This window comes from Rhipicephalus sanguineus, chromosome 1 (assembly GCF_013339695.2).
Source record: "Rhipicephalus sanguineus isolate Rsan-2018 chromosome 1, BIME_Rsan_1.4, whole genome shotgun sequence".
Taxonomy (NCBI): Eukaryota; Metazoa; Arthropoda; class Arachnida; order Ixodida; family Ixodidae; genus Rhipicephalus; species Rhipicephalus sanguineus.
The window spans coordinates 289,895,278-289,913,644 of NC_051176.1; the positions used below are offsets into that span (position 1 = coordinate 289,895,278).

The 18,367-nt window shown below is 47.4% G+C and overlaps 2 protein-coding genes across 2 annotated transcripts; both read left to right on the forward strand.

Moving 5' to 3' along the window:
• The first annotated feature begins 1,415 nt into the window (after window positions 1–1,415).
• LOC119383192 (zinc finger protein 675-like) lies at window positions 1,416–9,833 on the forward strand. Its single transcript, XM_037651234.1, has 3 exons — window positions 1,416–1,546; window positions 8,704–8,804; window positions 9,424–9,833. The coding sequence occupies exons 1-3, from the start codon at window positions 1,416–1,418 to the stop codon at window positions 9,831–9,833; spliced, it is 642 nt and encodes a 213-aa protein (XP_037507162.1).
• A 4,979-nt stretch (window positions 9,834–14,812) lies between these two features.
• LOC119383202 (facilitated trehalose transporter Tret1-2 homolog) lies at window positions 14,813–16,288 on the forward strand. The gene has a single exon (XM_037651243.1). The coding sequence runs from the start codon at window positions 14,813–14,815 to the stop codon at window positions 16,286–16,288; it is 1,476 nt and encodes a 491-aa protein (XP_037507171.1).
• The last annotated feature ends 2,079 nt before the right edge of the window (window positions 16,289–18,367 follow it).

The following is an 18,367-nucleotide window of genomic DNA, read 5'->3' on the forward strand; positions in this document are numbered from 1 at the left end:
CAGGCAGGCCTGTCACGTGTGCCATGTGATTGTTGAAACGTAGGCGAAAGGCGGTTTCTGTCTGTGCAATATATTCCTGTTTGCACACTTCACAGCGAATTTTGTATACCACATTGTCTGAATCACAGTTAAGGTCATCTTTAATTTTATATACAAAGCCATATTAGGAGGTTTCGGCCTTATTTGTGGTCCCCATGTGCGTGTACACCCTACAACCAGGAGGAAGAGAAGGAAAGACAGGGGGGATGTTAGCAATTTCTCAGACCGGCTGGCTGCCCTGTGCTGGGGAAGGGGTTTAGGGGAATAAAATATTATGGAAAAGAGATGTTACAAAAAAAAGAAGACGAAGAAGGAAGAAAAGAAAAAGAGAACAATACGATAGACCAGTTGTCTCTGCAACAAGGTTCCCCGCATGGTCTACAGTCCTGATGGCGGTCGGATTTGTGTGTTTTCGCCCTGACCATGGTCAGGGCGAAAACACCTGAGAGACTCTCAGGTTTTTATTGCTTCGGTAAACCACCTTAGGCGGGCTTTGAAAAACGGCAGAGTCGACTACTCTGTTCAAGCATGCTGAAATGGTGTCTTAGAATAGAGTTTACCCAAGGGGCTGCGGAGGACTATACGTGAGGATTAAATTTGCCCCTGATGTTTTAACTTTCTTCCAGTCTTTTTCTTCCATTGTGACTCCTCGGCCCACAGAGCGAGCGCGCTCAATTTTTCTGGATGCTTTTGACAAAAGAAGGCTGCTCTCAATTCTTGTGCGTGGATTTTATTAATTTTTTTTTTATTTCGAGAGTTTGCCCAACGGCATACATAGTTAAATATACAGATAGAGGCCAGTTACCGCTATATACATCAACAGTGCTCTATGGTGGGGCCCATAGAGCCACAAATCATAATCCGGTGGTCTCGTCGGATGAAGGCCCACTGTTCTCAGGTAGCGCCGCCGTATCTGATTCAGGCCAGGGCATGTCCACAACAGGTGCTTGATTGTAGCCGCGGACGCTTCAGTGGCACAGAATGGGCAAGTATCCCCAAATGGTCCATGCATGTGTTGTGGCCAGGCATATGTGACCGACGGAGTAAGTGCCGCCCCCACACGAAGTCTCCGCAACACCACCTCCTCCTGGCGGGTAAGCCCGCCTGGGAGGTTTGAACCACACGGTGGAATTAAATCTCGTGTTGTGCGGCGGAGAATCTCCTTGCGGTGGAGGAACTCACCCCGGGGATCACTCGGGAAAGGCGCTTCTAGAGTACGTGCCAGCTCACTGTGGGTGGCGGTGTCAGCTTGTATGTGAGCAGAAATTGTGTCCCGTGGTATCCACTGTATCCTTATCTGGCCAGGCATCTGTGCAGTCATGCGCTGTATGTCGCCTGCGAAAGTGTGCGCGTTATATACCTTGCGGAGCTCCTTTATGGCTGATGTGGAGTCGGTGCGTATCATAGTAAAGGATGACGACGATGCAGAAGCCGCGCTCACCAACTTTGTTGTGCCTCGTATGGCCAGAAGTTCAGCACTGACCGATGGAACCGGAGCTCTCAGGAGGTACAGTCGATTGAGACACAGGTTTTGGTGCCCCGGCACCACGATTGACGTAACCACCTGCGTGTCTGTGCAGCTCGCATCAGTATAGGCCACCATTGAGCCTGTCGGGAGTGCGGCATCTGCTTCTTCAATGTGGCGCCGGAAGGTAGTCGTTGGACGAGGGACTGGATTTCGGAGGCGGCCGATAGGTTTGTTATCCGTTAGTTGCCGGTGATCCCACGGTGGAAGGCTTACTGTTGAAGGTTGCGAGACAGACACCGGATTGCCCATATATGCCGCTAAGTCAGCAGTAGGCGGTAGAAATGACGGCTTGAGTTCCCTTGCTTGCCGGCGTTGATAAATCAACTCGTCGATGGTGTTTAGTTGCGCCTTTTCCTGAAGTGTCGGGATAGGTGTGCATCGTGGAAGTCCGGTAACGACGCGCATCGCTTCTCTGTTGATGCATTCTAAACGGGCTCAATCTCTCTCTCTTTTCAGGGGTGGTGCCATTGCTAGAAACTACGCACTGACAACCTGTCCTCCACAGGCCACACAGCGCTGACCTTGGGGAAACAGCATCGCGCGGTCTCACGAGTTCGCGGCGAGCCCTGTGGGCGCAGGTTTTCGTGAAACACAACGGATTCGTTCGCGTCGACCGATGCGAACGGGTCGAGTCAGAAGTCCAGCTTATTCGGACGGGCTCAACCGTGCATGTTCACACGAGCGACGCGACCGCATTCGTGAAGCCGTTTCTGTTCATTCGACTCACGTGTGTGCTTCCTCAATACACGCCAAGTACACCGTTAAAAAGCAGAAACACTTTTTGTCCGACAGCAGCGGCAGCAGACTAAGTGAATGAAATATATATAACAGTGCGAGAGAGTGATACAAGGCTTCCTAACAATGTCAAGCATCGGCACTGGCCAAACACATACACGAGTGTATGCATATTGAGAATGAGAGATAGCGAAACTTTGTGTACATTTCACTCGCAACCATTGCTTTTTGTACGCCACGCGGTAGTACAACAGTGGTTGTGGCGCAGTATTGAGGAAGTCTTGGTTTCGATACGGCCATGGCGAACGCGTTTAGGTGGATGGGAAACGCAAGAACACGTTGAAGAAACCAAGATGAACACAAATATTCCGTGGTCCCTACTACGGCGGTCTACGTAATCAGAAAACCACTCAGAAAATCGCAAAGCCACCCGAATTCGGTTAATTTTGACTGACAAACAGAAGGAGAAAGAACGACAGCTGGCGGACCCGTTGTCCCACGAGGCGGGCCAAGCTGTGCGTATGTGAGGAAATCGAAATGCGCACAGCGTGTCATCGCACTGGCTTGCACGCGGAAAATTCCCTGCCGCGTAAGTGGTCCTGTGTTCGTGTCGGCTGCCGAACAGTTTTATTTACTCCGAAACGACGTCTACATTTACTTTGTTACCCCGTTAATTATCTACATAAATGTCTTCTCGGTTTTTAAATTGCCCTCCTAGAAGGTATGAGTGTGAAATTAATAAATTACAGTCACTAATTGCCATTAGAGATCGTAAATGGTCATTGATATGTCGCTTAAGTTTAACAACGTTTCAATTGCGCACTCGAAAATGCAGACTCGTTATTATTAAGGTTGTGATGATGATGATGATGATGATGATGATGATGATGATGATGATGTGATTACCAACTACGAAAAAGGAATATCAACTTTGTTCTCGCTTCATTGCATTAAATTCAAGTCGTGTTTTCATCTCCAGAGTCATTTTAGGACCGAAACGAAAGCAATAAATGATTTAGCGACGACCAAAAAATATTTTGAATGACCTAGAGAAGACATGACATGACAAGAACTTTATTGGAGTCCTCAGGACATAGAGAAGAAATTCAGTTTTTCCAGGAAGGAAGGGTGGATGTGCACACGTGCCACAATGGCTTTCTCGCGCAGTCTTTCGAGAGGTCGCAAATGCGTGAAAACGCTCGTCCATTGAGCCGGGACGCGGTCGGGGGGAAGGCCGCTGCCCCTTCCCCGAATTTTAGCGTGGCTGGAGCTGAGCCGCGCGCCCGTTATGATTACAATAAATAGAGAGTTTTATTAAGTTACGGAAATACGGTACGCAAATACTATAAGGCAGTACGGTAGCGTTCCTCCTTTCCCGCTGGTTGTGCTTTTGCCGCTCTCCTTTCCATTGACAGTGCGTATCTTAGGTGTCTCGTTAACAATGCGTAGGCTGACGGGCAGCAGTGAGGCGTGACAACCCCACAGTAATTTTTGAAAAAGCGTTTGTGGTGTTGGGGTGAATTCACCGGCAAAAGGTCGGTGACCTGGAAAGGAGGAGCGGTACCGTCATGCGGTAGCGTATTTGCGTACCGTATTTCCGTATCTAGCTAAAACTCTCTAGCGTGATTCTCTCCTCTTCTTCGAGAAGTATGTTAGCGTCGCGCCTCAGTCAAGAAACCCGGTCGGACCTTTTGTCACTCCGCACATCGCAGCCCGTTCCCACGGTGTGCTTGCAGGAGTGTGCTGGCGATGGGATTCCTTCCCACGCTTTTCGTCAGGTGGATAACATGCGCGTTCCTCGGACGCGTGGGCGTCCGACGGCAAAACGAGGCATGGTTCTGAAGCCTTCAACTTTGTAATGGACAGCGTGAGATGAGTTCAACGCAAAATCAAAGCCTCGTTGACCGCATGTTATAATTGCCTCAGCGGTTATTCGACGTCCAAACATTGTCGACGCAGGAAAGAGGTCAGGGAAACGGGGGAAATTGTAGGCCGTAATGCAGTAGAACTTCGTTGATATGTCTCCGTTTCGTATGATTTCCCGGTTCCAACGTTCGCGATATCGTTATCAAGCCAAAACTGCGCGATGATTTTGTGAATTCGGATTGTACGTTGTCCCGGACAGTGCTTTTTTTTTCCACGCGTTTTTTTTTATTTTTATTTTCAAAAAGAACGAGCTTCTACTGTATTTCAACGGACGTTTTGTTTTATACCATCCACATAAGGTCGCCAAAGAGTATCGTTTTTAGAAGAAATGATTTGCAGCCATTCTAATTTTTTTAGGGATCAGTTTTAACGGTCACGGTGACTCAGTGGCGTGATCGTAAGCGGCACGCGGAACGGCAAGTGGGAACTTTTAAAGTTCGGTCCCTTGAGGAACCTGCAGAAACGATTTCCATTTAAGCCGACGCTACATCACCTATGGAAACAAATTGGAATATATTTGATCGATAACTCCTTAAAGGGACACTAAAGGCAAATATTAAGTCGACGTTGATTGTTGAAATAGCGGTCCAGAAACCTCGTAGTGCTACTTTTATGCCAAGGAAGTGCTTATTTTGAAATAAAATCACGTTTTAGTGGTCCGCATCGCGTTAGCGCACTTGAAATCACCCGCCTGAAATCAGACTTTCATACCTCACTGCTGCCATGCGCAACGTTGCCCGCCTTTACTGCGTGGCCGCCGACACTAGTAGCAGCAGAGCGAAAGTAGCGGGACCCGCAGCAGCAACAACGGCCATAGAAGCCATAGAAGCTTGCCGCAATCGCCGCAATGGATGTGGACGGAGAACTTGACATCGAGACATTGGCTCGCGACGCTGGGCTCCAATTCAGCGACATGAGCCCCGATGAACGCGGTATGCTGCTGAGGGCTCGTAGTGCCGGCGTCGTTGCATGCGGCATTTTGTCGAACTTTCTGTCAGAGCGACTTTCACGAGCGTGCAAAACACACGCGGCAGTACGCGATGCCGAAACTACCACTGAGACGCGACCGTGTGAGCGAAGCAGGGCGCCGAGCGAAGCGCAGTAACATAAATTGTTATTTGCCTTTAGTGTCCCTTTAAGAGCTCGAGAGGCAGACCGGGTATACCATATTTGCTTAATTTTTTCAAAAGTAGGCTGCGATTTAAAACCAATAAAATCTCCCACAACTGCTTCTTTTATCCTCACAATTTCCGAGCCGGTATTGTTTTTGGTCAAGCAATAAAAGCTCAGTGGAGCGCTTTTCTTATGATGCTGTTTTTATCGCAGAAACTCAAAAGTTTCTCTTAAATTATTTGCTCCAGACTCTTCTAAAAGGCGGGAAGAATCGACAATGGCCTGTAATTTGAAACACTACCTTTACTATCTTTTTTATACAGCGGAATCACCCGTGCTATCAGCCATAGAGTTTCCTACAATACTTACTAGAGGGAACTCTGGCGCTAGTGTTTATGGGAGCTGCAATGCATCGCGCTTCAGCCAGCATGGGAATCATGGGTAGTACACGGATTTGTCTAAACTTCGTTCTTTCGGCTCCGTTTGGCTCCGCGTCGCCTGCATCCGCTTTGTCGCAAAACGAAGTTCAGCAAAAATCAGCAGTTTCACTTCACCACTTTAACTTCTTTAGGCTCACCGATTCAAATCTGGTCACGAAGTTCACAACGATCCATTCTTTTATCCGAAAGAAAACCAAAACATAGCAATAAACAAAGCCACAAGTGCGTTCGAAGCCCACAAGCACGAAGACTAGGCAAATCCGTGTACTACCCATCATTCCCATGGTGGCTGAACGATCGCAGCGCCAAAGTCCCCTCTAGCTAATTTTAGGAAACTCTATGCTATCAGCATCCTAAACGGAGAGACACTTGATGATATAGAAAGGTTGAAGATGCGTACTGAGACCGGCACAATAATGCCACTTATGTACTTTATACCACCGGCGTTACAACTCCACGAATGCTTCAGACCCACGAATACAAAGCACACCTCGTAATTATCTGCGGCTTCTAAAAATATGGTGTCCGCGTTCCCGAGGTCCAACGTACTAGTAAATGTGCTTGGCGCTAAATTACTCTCCGTGAACTAAATATGAAATGAAGGCGTTTGCCATGTCCCCACCAATAATGATCACCCCATCGCCTATAATCTGAAAGGTGCTCTTGAATTTCTTAAATGCAATAAACCTCATCGCGCGTCTTAATAATATAATTAAACATTCGGTCTTTCTTTTTTATTTTGTGCAGGAGGTCGCGGTTAACCCACGGCTTACGGGAACCGCTACACAACGTCGTAATTTTATCAACAATGTGCTTTTTTATAAACAGAAAAAAAAAAAAACCCTTAAAAACGTCTCGCACGCTACGTTAATATCAGCGCTCATCAGAACATGGCGCCATCCTTTCTTCTTCGCACACTACCGAGCGCCAGTTCGGGATACCTCTCTCCCCTCGAGGAAGAGAAACGGGTGGTTGTCCGGCCTCGGGGGTTGAGGGGAGGAAGGAGAAGGGCACGAAAAGATGGGAAGCGGAGAAAAGGAGGTAAGGAGAGGGGTACAGCGTCCATGTCATGCGGGTACAGCCAGTTGTCCAGGCCGTTACCATCACTTCGAAGTCCTGTGTTCCTTCTCGCCGACTGCGTCATTACGTAAAGAGAGCCTATCACAGCGCCTCCTTGAGGTGGATGTACAGAAGGCCTACAGGAACCAAGCGCGCCAGAGCATGAAGCATTCCCTAGGCCGAATGGTTGACCTTCGACGTATCAGAATCCACTCTGCGGTAGTTCAGTTTCGCGTACGCAGCACCTTCCCCAACATTCTCCTGGAGTGCCTCTCTCCCATCGGATCTGGGGAACAGCTTCAGCTACACAAGACGCTAATTGCGATGCAGTAGTTAAAAGCGCGCCGGACCTGCGAACGGTCGTCACTCCTCGACTTCTCTCGGGTGAACGTCGCACGCTTGATCGCCTCCGAGCAACCTTTATTTGCTCCGTCTTCCTCGATGGATCTTCGTGGGCTCGCACTCAACAAACTGCCAAGGTACGCATTCTAATTTCTTTTTCTTTTTTTCTTCTGATATCTTGACGCGCATATTTGCATCATATTCGACTCGTGGTTGTGGAACTTACATAACTGGTAGCTTTATCATAAAGTGCCCGATTTTTAGATTCATTGCGAGTATCGAAATGACACAATTGTTTTTTAAGATTATTTTCATTTTTTTTTTCAGTTTTAGCGCAAAACCTATGGCAAACTTCAGTCGCAAGTCGATTTTTCGTAGTTCGATTTTTCCGATGCGTCGACGAAGCGAACGTAAAACGACCCATCTGCGTCATCTACTTATTCAACTGTAATGATCAGCGACAAAACTATATTTATTATTTGTCAACGCGTTCTCGTTTTGTTGCTATGAAAGCAGTATTCCAATTCTGAAGTTGAATGTGACATGTCTTCGCGAAGCCATTGGAGGAGGCCGCATTAAATAAATGCAACATTACTGTAGCTTTGTTAGCAGCTTGCGTTGTGTCATAAGTGTTTCGTTAAATTGTCTTGGAAGCTTTGCAGGGGTTTTCTCAAGCGACTACTCGAATTTGTCATTATTGCGGAGAACAGCGTCGACAACGGGGCGAAGAACATACAGGACACAACGCTGCTCTTCGTCCCGTTGTCTGCGCTGTTCTGCCACCGTATTCATGAACAAACTAGCCCACCTAAGAACCCTTGTGTATACAACCAGCTTATTTCGTATGTCATGTTTGGACCCTTTTTCTATGACTGACCTTCTGCTTGGTATAGTATATGACTTCGCCTTGGAATGGGTCACGAGACTGCTACAACCCTCGGCCGAAAGCTACAACCCTCGGCCGAAAGCAGTGCGCGAACTGAAGGGGGGAGGGACGCCCTTTTTCATTTTGTTACTGCTTATGATCTTCATGCGTAGATATGCGAGCATATCGTAAAAGCGTTTTTTTTTGGCCAGCTAAAGGCCGGTATTTTGTAGCGATGCCTTTTCCGATGCTAACGCCTTTACGTGGTCTTCGCGCTTGGCCACGGTGGTCAGAACAATGGTCTGCCCCGCGTTATCAAGGGGATCAGCCAGCAGTGAGCGGTGGATTTTAACACTAGCACAGAATAAAGCATAATTCATCACTGCAAAATACAGGCCTTGGTTGGATCCTAACGCAGACGTGAAAATCATAGCGCAAGATGACCAAGACAAAGGCATTTAATTTGAACTTTTTTTTGTCATGTTGCGCTATGATTTTTACTTTTGCGAGTTTCATGCTCCCATCCAGGAAGAAATGTACTGCGAATACAACTGTTTTTAAATACAGCTGTTTGTTATACCTGTTTACAATAACCTGTTCACTCTTTTTTTTCTTCTTTGATATACTGCTTATGTGTGTGCTTTATCGCATTGCAGGCAAAGCTTTGCACACCTGCCACTCCGGAAGCAAATCCTCCTGCGAATCCAACAGAGTTTGGCGGAAGAGTGCGGACTCGCCGGTGGCCTCGTCGTCAATAGTGCGTAAAATACCTTTTCAATTAGTTGCTTTTCGACTACCAGCTTAATTGCGCTGCTTCGCATTTACCTATTTTCAAACATTACCACATTTTGTTTCCTTCCTTGTTGCTGCGAACACCATGAACGAATGCCAATGAGATCTGTTCAATACAAGTTTGTTAAGCTCACAGGGTGTTTCCCTGCAACGTGAAGAATACTATCGTCGCGGGTTCGATCCCCGCGGCGGTGGCATTTCAGTGGAGGTTAAATGCTAGAGGGCCTTAAATTTAGGGGCGCAGAACCTCAGAAGTTTCCGGAGCCCTCCATTATACGGCGTGCCTCATAATCATATCGTGGTTTTGGCATGTAAAACTCCAGCAATTATTCTTATGAAGAGTAATTGTCGAATCAACTGGTGCATGTTGTCTATATTGAATTTCTTGGCTTGAATTAGCAAAATGAGGAAGTAAGGAAACTACTTTCCTCACTTTTCTGAATAAGAAAAAGAAGTAAGGAAGGGAAGATTCGGGTTCTCCTCTGTTCGAGAGACGCCCTTGGACAAGAATATTTGTAGCGTAGATGCGGTATTTTCGCTGTGCCTGACTGAATTCTAATTGATTGGATTTTTCTCTCCCGCAGGAGCAGCAGAAGCAGTGGTGAAGGTGAAGATGGAGGCAGTTGACCCGCTCACCTGTCAATTCTGCGCGAAGCGGTTCAACTCGATCAGCAAGCACAATTCGCACGAGTTGCGACACCGTAGCAAAAACGATGGTCGGTATCGGTGCACCAAATGCGGTAAATGCTTTGTGCAGAAATCTTCTCTGGTGACCCACGTGCGTAGCCACACGGGAGAGCGTCCCTACTGCTGCACGCTCTGCGGGGCCAAATTCGGCGACGTCTCCTGCTACAACAAGCACAAGCGCATACATAGCGGTGACCGACCGTACACCTGCTTCGCCTGCGACAAGGCGTTCACCCAGTCCGGCAACCTATACCGGCATATGCGCTGTTGCGCTCTAGTCAAAGATAAATCCCCTAATCTTTCGTAAAAGAAAGTTTAGGGGATTTATCAAGGACCACGTCATCGTGGTTCTTGGTGTTTGTCTGTCCGACCAGCTACTGGTTTCGAAGTTGTTGCTGTTGATCAATGCTCATGTAAACAATAAAATCTCCACATACAAAACAAAGCGTGCCAGCAGTTTTCTTTGGAAAGGGGCAACACGCCCACTCGTGTGAAGTAAAAAACAAGGAACCAGTCCGATGGTACTGCTTCGTGCCTGTAGTCCATACACGAACATTCAATAAATCTTTGAGCGCATACATTCAATGCTGATTCATAATTTGACAGCATGCATATATTCCAACCATCTGCCCTCGCAGCTGCGTCCATTAGCGGAAAGTGGTTCCTGAAAGCTCTCGATTGGAACTAGCACTGCCATTTCGCAGTGCAACGCTGTAACCCGCACAATAGAAAAGCTTTAGGCATCGCGGTGTTCAGTGTGGTGAAGTGGCGTCCAGACCTTTTTTTTTTTTTTAACTTAAATTTTTAAAAAACTAAGAAATCGCAGAATCGAGCTTATTTCTACAGAGCACAAATTTGCTTCATAATTGCGCTGCCGTGTTTTGTAACATATACTGTATATTGTTTGATTTAGTACAGCAAGTTGGTTGTTCATGTGAGAAGAGTGGAACAGCTAGGAATATAAATATGGTTTGGGGTTTTATATTTAAAATCTGGGGGCAAGGTGAGTGGGCAAAAATCTGGTGCCTGGGAGAAATCTGGGTTATTGTCCATGTACGCCGATGTTCGATTTAGTGTTTAGTGAAATGGAAGCATACATCATGTACACGTAGGAATAATTTCTGTATTTTCAATATTTATACATACCATCATTTATGAGCAATCCACATAGGCGTGTGCACGATAGGGGGGGGGGGCGCAAAATCTGCCCCATACATTGACTTCGTAAGGAGGGGGGGGATCCGATGAACCATCGGATCCGAAGTCATCGGATCCGAGGGGGGGATCCGATGACTACGCGATTCGGAACTCCATGAACAGTTACCTTGACAACGGATGCCTACGTACTCATCAGAAAACCCCCAGCTGGTATGTGCCACAGAAATTGGACAAGCCCCATCACTAACCGCTGGTCCACTAAGAATAAATAAACATGTAAATAAACAAACAGGAAATGAATGAATGAAGTAAACAGACATCGTTCCTCGACGTATAAGCTGGACGAGTCCACGTTGGTTGTCTCGGTCCCGGGAAGAGATCTTGGCCTCCCACGTCTCGGCGAGGGAAAGTAAGTGAATAAATGAAATACACAAATAAGCAGATTAACAATTAACCTGCACGCTGCACTTCTCGCCCACGCAAATTGAGGCGGTAGTGCTCTGAAGGAGCGTATACGCTATAAATTGGAAAACGATGCTCCGCTCTGCACCTTTCGTCAAAATTATGTCACCTCTGTGCCGTGAGCTACACGGCTTCGCTGGTCATCCACATTCCTAGAGTTGAATGGCTTATGAATTTTTTTTTACACGTTTTGTAGAACACATCACAGAAGCGATGACATGCCGAAAAGATCTGACGTCTGTTGTCTCTTTTTTTAGTTGCGGAAAAACTCGAAATTTTGGGACATATTGCATTTTTTTTTCTTACAAATCTTGCCAACACACAAGAGACATTGAATTTATTTTCCAGCCCATTCAGACAGTCGTAAATTAGGCACGGAGAAAATTGCGAATAAAAGCCATTGATTTAATGCCCATTATTAAAAAAATCCAAATTGAAAGCCCAGTTTTCTGGCTTTCGATTGACAAGTTAAGTTTCTCCTTTGGACAAAGGTGAAAGCGAGGATCTCGGTATCTGTTACTAACAATCATTCACGTAATGTGCTGTTTGTGCTGTCAGTTTGCGTAAAGACTGAACTTTGTTCCCAGGCACATTCGATCTGCGTTAGTCCGGTATACGAAGTACAAAGCAAGACAAGTTTTTTTTTTGTGTCTTATCCGCGACAACACGCAATTGTCTCGGTAAAGACTATTTCATTATGAAACAGTGTACACTGTTCAGATTTGCGATGGTGACGTCCTGAGTCCTTTCTGCAACGATATAATAGGAGGGAAGCAAGTATGCTGCCCGCCTCTTTTCCCGTCTTGGATATGGCCATCTGCTGCTGCTGTGCAACGAGGTCGCAAGTTCGATCTCCGGCCGCATTCCTAAATAATATGAAGGCACGTCTATGCTGCTGCGCACCGCTGGACTGGCAGTACTCATTTGCTTATTTTGGCGTAACCTATAGCGTAATAATTAAGGTACTGAAAGCATGACTCTGGTAAAACTTCAATGTATGTGTGTGCGTACATATATATGTACGCACACACATACATATATATGTATGTATTGGGCGTACGTTAAAAACTATATATAGGTTATCGAAGTTATTCGGAGACCTTACAGTAAAGCGCCCCCATAGCCAACTCGGGAACTTTTGCCCTTTAAAGGGGCCCTGCAACACTTTTCGAGCATGCTCAAAAAGCGCTGCCGATCGGTAGTCGAGGCTCCCGAGAACACGCGAGCCAAATATTATAGCGATGCGCACGGCCTGGAATTTACAATAAATTCTCAAAGTCAGCTGAAAATCGCTCCCTCTTCTCTCGACAAATGATGTATTAGTCCGCAAAATATGACGCCATTGTCGGCAGTTCCACCATTGGCTGATGTTATAATCGCGATGACACCCTCATTATTACTTTCGTTGTTAATTTTGAGTTCAATAAGTAGATAATATGTATGTTTATATTCTGTTATCGCGTTAAAAACACCGAACAAACATTAATATTAGCACTTCCGGTCTCACCGACAGCTCGTCTGCTCGTAGTTGCGTGGTTCCGTTTTCTTCGCCATGCGCAGTGCCGAAAACGTGAATATTTCTGTGCTTTTGATCATCGCCGGTTGCCGTTGAGAGTGGCAGCCGTTCGAGTGTTGCCTCGTAAGCTGAGAACTGCATCGTCGGCACGTTCTCACGACCGACCGAGGCAGGGGCGCAGCGTGTCTCCTATAACAATGCTGGCGTCCGGTAATGGCGGCGCTTCGGGGTCGTCTGCCAGTGCCGTCTTACGAGGCGGTGTATCGGAGTATGGGCCGTAACCGATCTCAGCTGTCATTCGTTCCAAACGAGCGCGCAGGTTTGCTTCCATGGTTGGCAGAGCGATGAAAACACTACGGCGTTCGAGGTGCACACCCAACATTACCAAACCGACGCGCAGTTTTCAAGCACGCGCGATACACAGTGCGATCGGCTCCGCTCGACGAGAACGACGCAAGCCGACCGGAAGTGGCGGCACAGACCACGTGGTTGCGCCCAGACGTCAGAGAGAAAAAAATGAAGAAAAAAACTCCGCCGGCGTTCTTGGGTGGAGCCCCGCTCCTCTGCGCTCCCTCCCTCGACTCGCTGCCTAGCTTTCCGCGCGCTCGCGGCGTTGAGTTGAGGGAGAAAGCTGCGGAGCGTGATCTCTATAATTTGGTAACACCACTTAGACTTGACGGATTCGAAAAATTTTTGCGGCATATGACTCGTGAAGAGTCATACGTCAATAATGAGACTATTCCAATATAACTAAGAAAGGTGTTGCAGGGCCCCTTTAAGCTCGCAATTATATAAAAATGATAGCGTAACCCAATCACTTATCACAGTGTAACTTACGTGAATCATGCCCTTCGTTTGTATACAAACTCGGACACCATGTATACATTGAGTCTGAGTAAGCGATTATTGTCGGACACAGTATGTGATTATAGTATCTGGGGTTTAACGTCCCAAAACCACGATGTGATTATGAGGGACGCCGTAACGGAGGGCTCCGAAAATTTCGACCTCCTGGGGTCCTTTAACGTGCACCTAAATCTAAGTACACGGGCCTCAAACATTTTCCCCTCCATCGAAAATGCAGCCGCCGCGGCCGGGATTCGATCCCACGACCTTCGGGTCAGCAGTCGAGTACCATAACCACTAGAGCACCGTGGCGGGGCACAGTATGTGATTATTCTCGGACAAATTCTGTCGGGCTTGCACGCAGTACATCTACCAAGGGGGTTTGAATGCCCAAATTAATGAGGAGTTTCTCCCGCAGGACCTCATTAAAGTTATTTCAATCAATCATCAATCTCCCGCACCTCTAATCCAAAATAAAGCTCTGGTTGACGATGATATTACCACCAGGTATTTCCTCTGAGAAAACAGCTGACCATCTCCGTCACTATTGACCAGGAGGATATATATATATGCCAATGATATGTCACTTCCTATGTGAGATGCAGGCCAACCAATGAAAAAGAGGAGGACTGCGCTACGTGACGCATCTATGCTCCGCCAGCGGTGCTGTCAACCCGAATTAAAAAAAAATCATGAATGAATGTGAAAGTTGCTTCCTAAACGACTCCATTTTAATTGTCATATCATTCGCCAAACAAGCAGCCTGGGGGCTTCTAATACTGTGGTTACCTTTTGCGCACTGCAAGTCTTACATGCACCGCTTGTCTTCGTCTTTCATCTTAATTAATAATTGGTGGGATTTGACGTACCAAAGCCACGATATGATTATAAGAGACGCCGCAGTGGACTCCGCGACGTGCGGGTCAGCTGTCGAGCACCATAACCGAAGAAAGAGAAGCTTTCCATGTGTTGGGCATGAGCCACTGTTACGGTGAAGAGAGCAGCAGCATCTTTTAATAAACTATAGTACGTTGCCCAGCTAAACAGGCTACTCTAACCTTTATGTGTGTACATATATCTACGTCAAAATGTTAGTTTTTTATTATTATTATTATTTGCAGTAAGGCTTTTTTACCATACACTACAATTTCTTCTGCAGTTCGTGATTATTTTATTGCACAAGTTACCCTATTCTTTAGCTTTATATAAAGTTAAACCACCCTGTTCTTGGCCAATCCCTTACAGTGGGTATGAGCCACAGTGTTTAGAGGAACAAGAATAAGCGGCGCAGCCGGATTAGTCCGATGCAGCGTGCGCTCAAGGTGCCCGCCTTCTACTATGTGGCCGGCTCGGCGTCGCTCGCTTCGGTGGCCATGGGCAGCGTCATGGGCTACTCGGCTCCGGCCCTGGCTAGCATGGCAGCCCGAGGCGTCCACATGACGCGCTCCCAGGAGACTTGGTTCGGCTCGGTGCTCGCCGTGGGCGCCCTCGTGGGCAGCCTGGTGAGTGGCTTCCTCATCGAACGATTCGGACGCGTGCGGCCCATCCAGCTATCGTCGCTAGGTTTCGTGGGCGGCTGCCTCTGCATCGCGCTGTGCAACGCCAGCCTTCCGTGGATGTTCGTTGGCCGCGTGCTCACCGGCTTCTGCTGCGGTCTCGTCTCGCTAGCGGTTCCCGTATTTGTGGCCGAGATCAGCCCACCCCACGTTCGAGGCCTCCTGGGCTCCGGCGTGCAGCTGGCCATGACGCTGGGCGTGCTGGCCGTATTCGTGAGCGGAAAGTGGCTCGACTGGCTGGCGCTCGCTCTGCTGTGCACCGTGTGTCCCGTGCTCATGGCTGTCGCTATGGCGTTCGCCGTCGAGTCCCCCCGCTGGCTGCTGTCTCACGGCCGACGCGACAAGGCGCTCGACGCTCTGCGCTTCCTGTACGGGCCGAAGATCTGCGCCGAGGCCGAGTGCCTGACCATCGAGTCGAGCATACTGCGTCAGCCGACTGCCATCGGAGACCTGTTGCAGCGCAGCTTCTCACTGCCGCTCGCCTACACGCTCCTGCTCATGTTTTTCCAGCAGTTCTGCGGCATCAACGTCATCACCTTCTACGCAGTCAAGATCTTCGAGTCGTCCGGCTCGGATATCTCGGCCGCCGACTGCACGATTATGCTGGGAGTGGTGCAAGTAATCGCGTCGCTCGCAGCGTCGCTACTCATCGACCGCGCGGGTCGCCGCTGCCTCATGCTCGTCTCCTCCCTATTTGTGACAGCCAGCCTGACGGTGTTGGGCTGCTTCTACTACTACAAGGACATGGACAATGGCGAATTCCGCCATCGCTACCGGTACGTGCCACTCGCGTCGCTCACGACATACATTGCCGCCTTCTGTCTCGGGATCGGTCCGGTGCCCTGGGTCGTTATGGGCGAGATCCTGTCACCCAGAGCTCGCGGTTTCTCCACCGGCGTTAGCACAGCCTTCTGCTTTTTCTGCGAGTTCCTTATTACCAAGGAGTTCCAGGACCTCGTCCACCTATTCAACTTCTACGGTCTCTTCTGGATGTTCGCGTTGGTCACTGTTCTGCAAGTAATATTCATCTACACGTGCATTCCAGAGACCAAGGGGAAGTCCCTCGAAGACATCAGTCAAATATTTGAGAGTCCTTCAAGAGTTCGGTTCCAGCGCCACTCAACTGCATCCTGTTCCAACTACGCCCTCCTTCGAGGGCGTCAAAGGGTAGGGAAGGTCCGCAGAAGTCGGGCCGACTTATCCAACGGCCGTGATCTAAACTAGTGAGCCATTGCCTTTAAAGACCGCATGAAGCCCTTCATTCGACACATGCGGAATATGTACTCCTAGCAAGACGGCGATGTGGCACGCAGTGCAAAGTTGAGCCTGTGCTAGCTTTATTAATAAACAAGTCATAGCACACTGGTGCCATGGAATGCAAAACAAGCTTACACGTCCAATGCTGTGTTTGCTGTGTACGATCTTCAAGAGTGCGAGTGTAAGTGAATGTTTAAGCCGCACTTGATGATGTTGAAAGCTTCGCGATTTTCAGCCTGGATTAGTTATGTCGGTTGGAGACGATGTCAAAACTTTTCTTCAACTATAATGCCACTTGCTAAATGACGCAGTGCCGCCTACGGAATTTGAGCGAAAGCATTTTCCCCCTGTATTTCGAATTCGACAACATGCATTGCTATATACTACACAGAAAAGTAGTTGTGTATCAATGCATACGTCACGCTGTTTATCCACACATCACTTTTGTTTCTCTAATGTCAGGCGAATACCCAGGCAAACATCTCCAGCTTTCCATTAAAATGTTTATCTCTGTCCCTCTAATGTCACAAAATTTATAACATTCAATATAAATTTTAAACCTTTATGTTTTCATATTTTAACATAGGATATTAGGGCAGTCTTCTATCCCCCAATGTCCCATGACATCTGCCACCTTGGACCAAGAAAGCCACATTATAACTGACTTGTGCCCTTATGCTGGCTTCGTCCGCCACAGTGGTACAGTAATAGCGTAATACTTGGCTGCCGACCTGCGAGACGCGGGTGCGATCCTGGCCGCGGCGGTCGCATTTCGATGGATGCGAAATGCTAGAGACCCGTGTACTGTGCGCTATGTCAGCGCACGTTAAAGAACACCAGGTGGTCGAAATTTCCGGAGCCCGGCTCCATTACGGCGTGCCTCATATTCATACCGTGGTTTTGGTACGTAAAACCACAGAAATAATTTATTAACTCTTGACTTCATTTTAATTTCCCTGTAGCGCAGGCATACGAGGAAAACAAAAACAACAACAAGCGAGCAAAAACATCACTACGGGAAAGAGGCAATAAATGGATTCACAGTCGAAGGAATCGCTGCGTCCTCCTTGTTTTTTTTTTTTTTTTCGTATGTTTGGCATTGCGTAGTACGTAATTTAACCTAACAATATTGATAAAATGAACCAACCACCGTCTCAGCCCTGTTACTGAACTGAGATATACACTTTAGTCGGGGTTTGCGCAAAGGGCCTATCGCAATAGGATCGTGTAAGAAGAGGGGTGAGTAATGACAGCTTCATTTTTATGCGTCACAAAGGGGCTGCACGGGGAGCAGCAGCATCTAGTGGCGCCACATGCGTGTCAAGTAAATTGAGCTATCTAATAACTTGACGCCACTTGTGTCAGTCTGCATGGCCACTGTCAGATGTAGAAACGCCGAGTTTCAACTTTACAGTTCTCTTCAACTTTCCAATGAACTTGTGCCGTAAGGCTTGTAACTGAAAATTTAATTAAAGTAATTAGGTTTAATGAATTGGACTCGTGCTTTTCTCACATATCGCATCCACCTGAGCAGTCAGTTCATCGGTACGTCGTTACGTAATGGAGTAGGATTTGCAAACATCAAAAAGGGAGAACAAAAGGTATTAAAAAGTAAACAAAAAAGGCTAATTGTTAATTGCGCCCGACAGAACTGAAATGAGCAATCAGAAAAAAAAAAAATTGGGCCAGCTTCTGACTAGTAGTGCCAAGCCTGAAAGAAGTGCGGAGCTGGGAGGCCTGCCTTGTTTCTCTTTATATTTCTCTTTCTTTCTTCCCTCCTTACTTCTCTTTTTATCTTTCTCTCTCTTTTTCTATCTCCTTTTTGTCCCTATTTATATGTATGTTTCTCTCTCTCTACCTCTTTCTTTCTCTCTCTTTCTTCCTTTTCTCTCTCTCTCCCCACATTTCTCGCTTCCTCTTTCTTTCTATCTCGTTCTCTTTCTCTCGCTATTATTTGTATCTCTTTCTTTGGTTCTCTCTCTTTCTGTCTTGCTCTCCCTTTTTTCTATCTCTCGTTTGTGTCTACTTCTCTCTGTGTCTGTTTCC

What these genes read in the sequence shown, in the direction of transcription:
- LOC119383202 (XM_037651243.1), top strand. Translation starts at nt 14,813, where the DNA reads ATGCAGCGTGCGCTCAAGGTGCCCGCCTTCTACTATGTGGCCGGCTCG.
- LOC119383192 (XM_037651234.1), top strand. Translation starts at nt 1,416, where the DNA reads ATGGCTGATGTGGAGTCGGTGCGTATCATAGTAAAGGATGACGACGAT. An exon ending in GGAACCGGAGCTCTCAGGAG is followed by an intron (nt 1,547 to 8,703) that starts GTACAGTCGATT and finishes ATCGCATTGCAG; the next exon opens with GCAAAGCTTTGCACACCTGC. An exon ending in CGGTGGCCTCGTCGTCAATA is followed by an intron (nt 8,805 to 9,423) that starts GTGCGTAAAATA and finishes TCTCTCCCGCAG; the next exon opens with GAGCAGCAGAAGCAGTGGTG.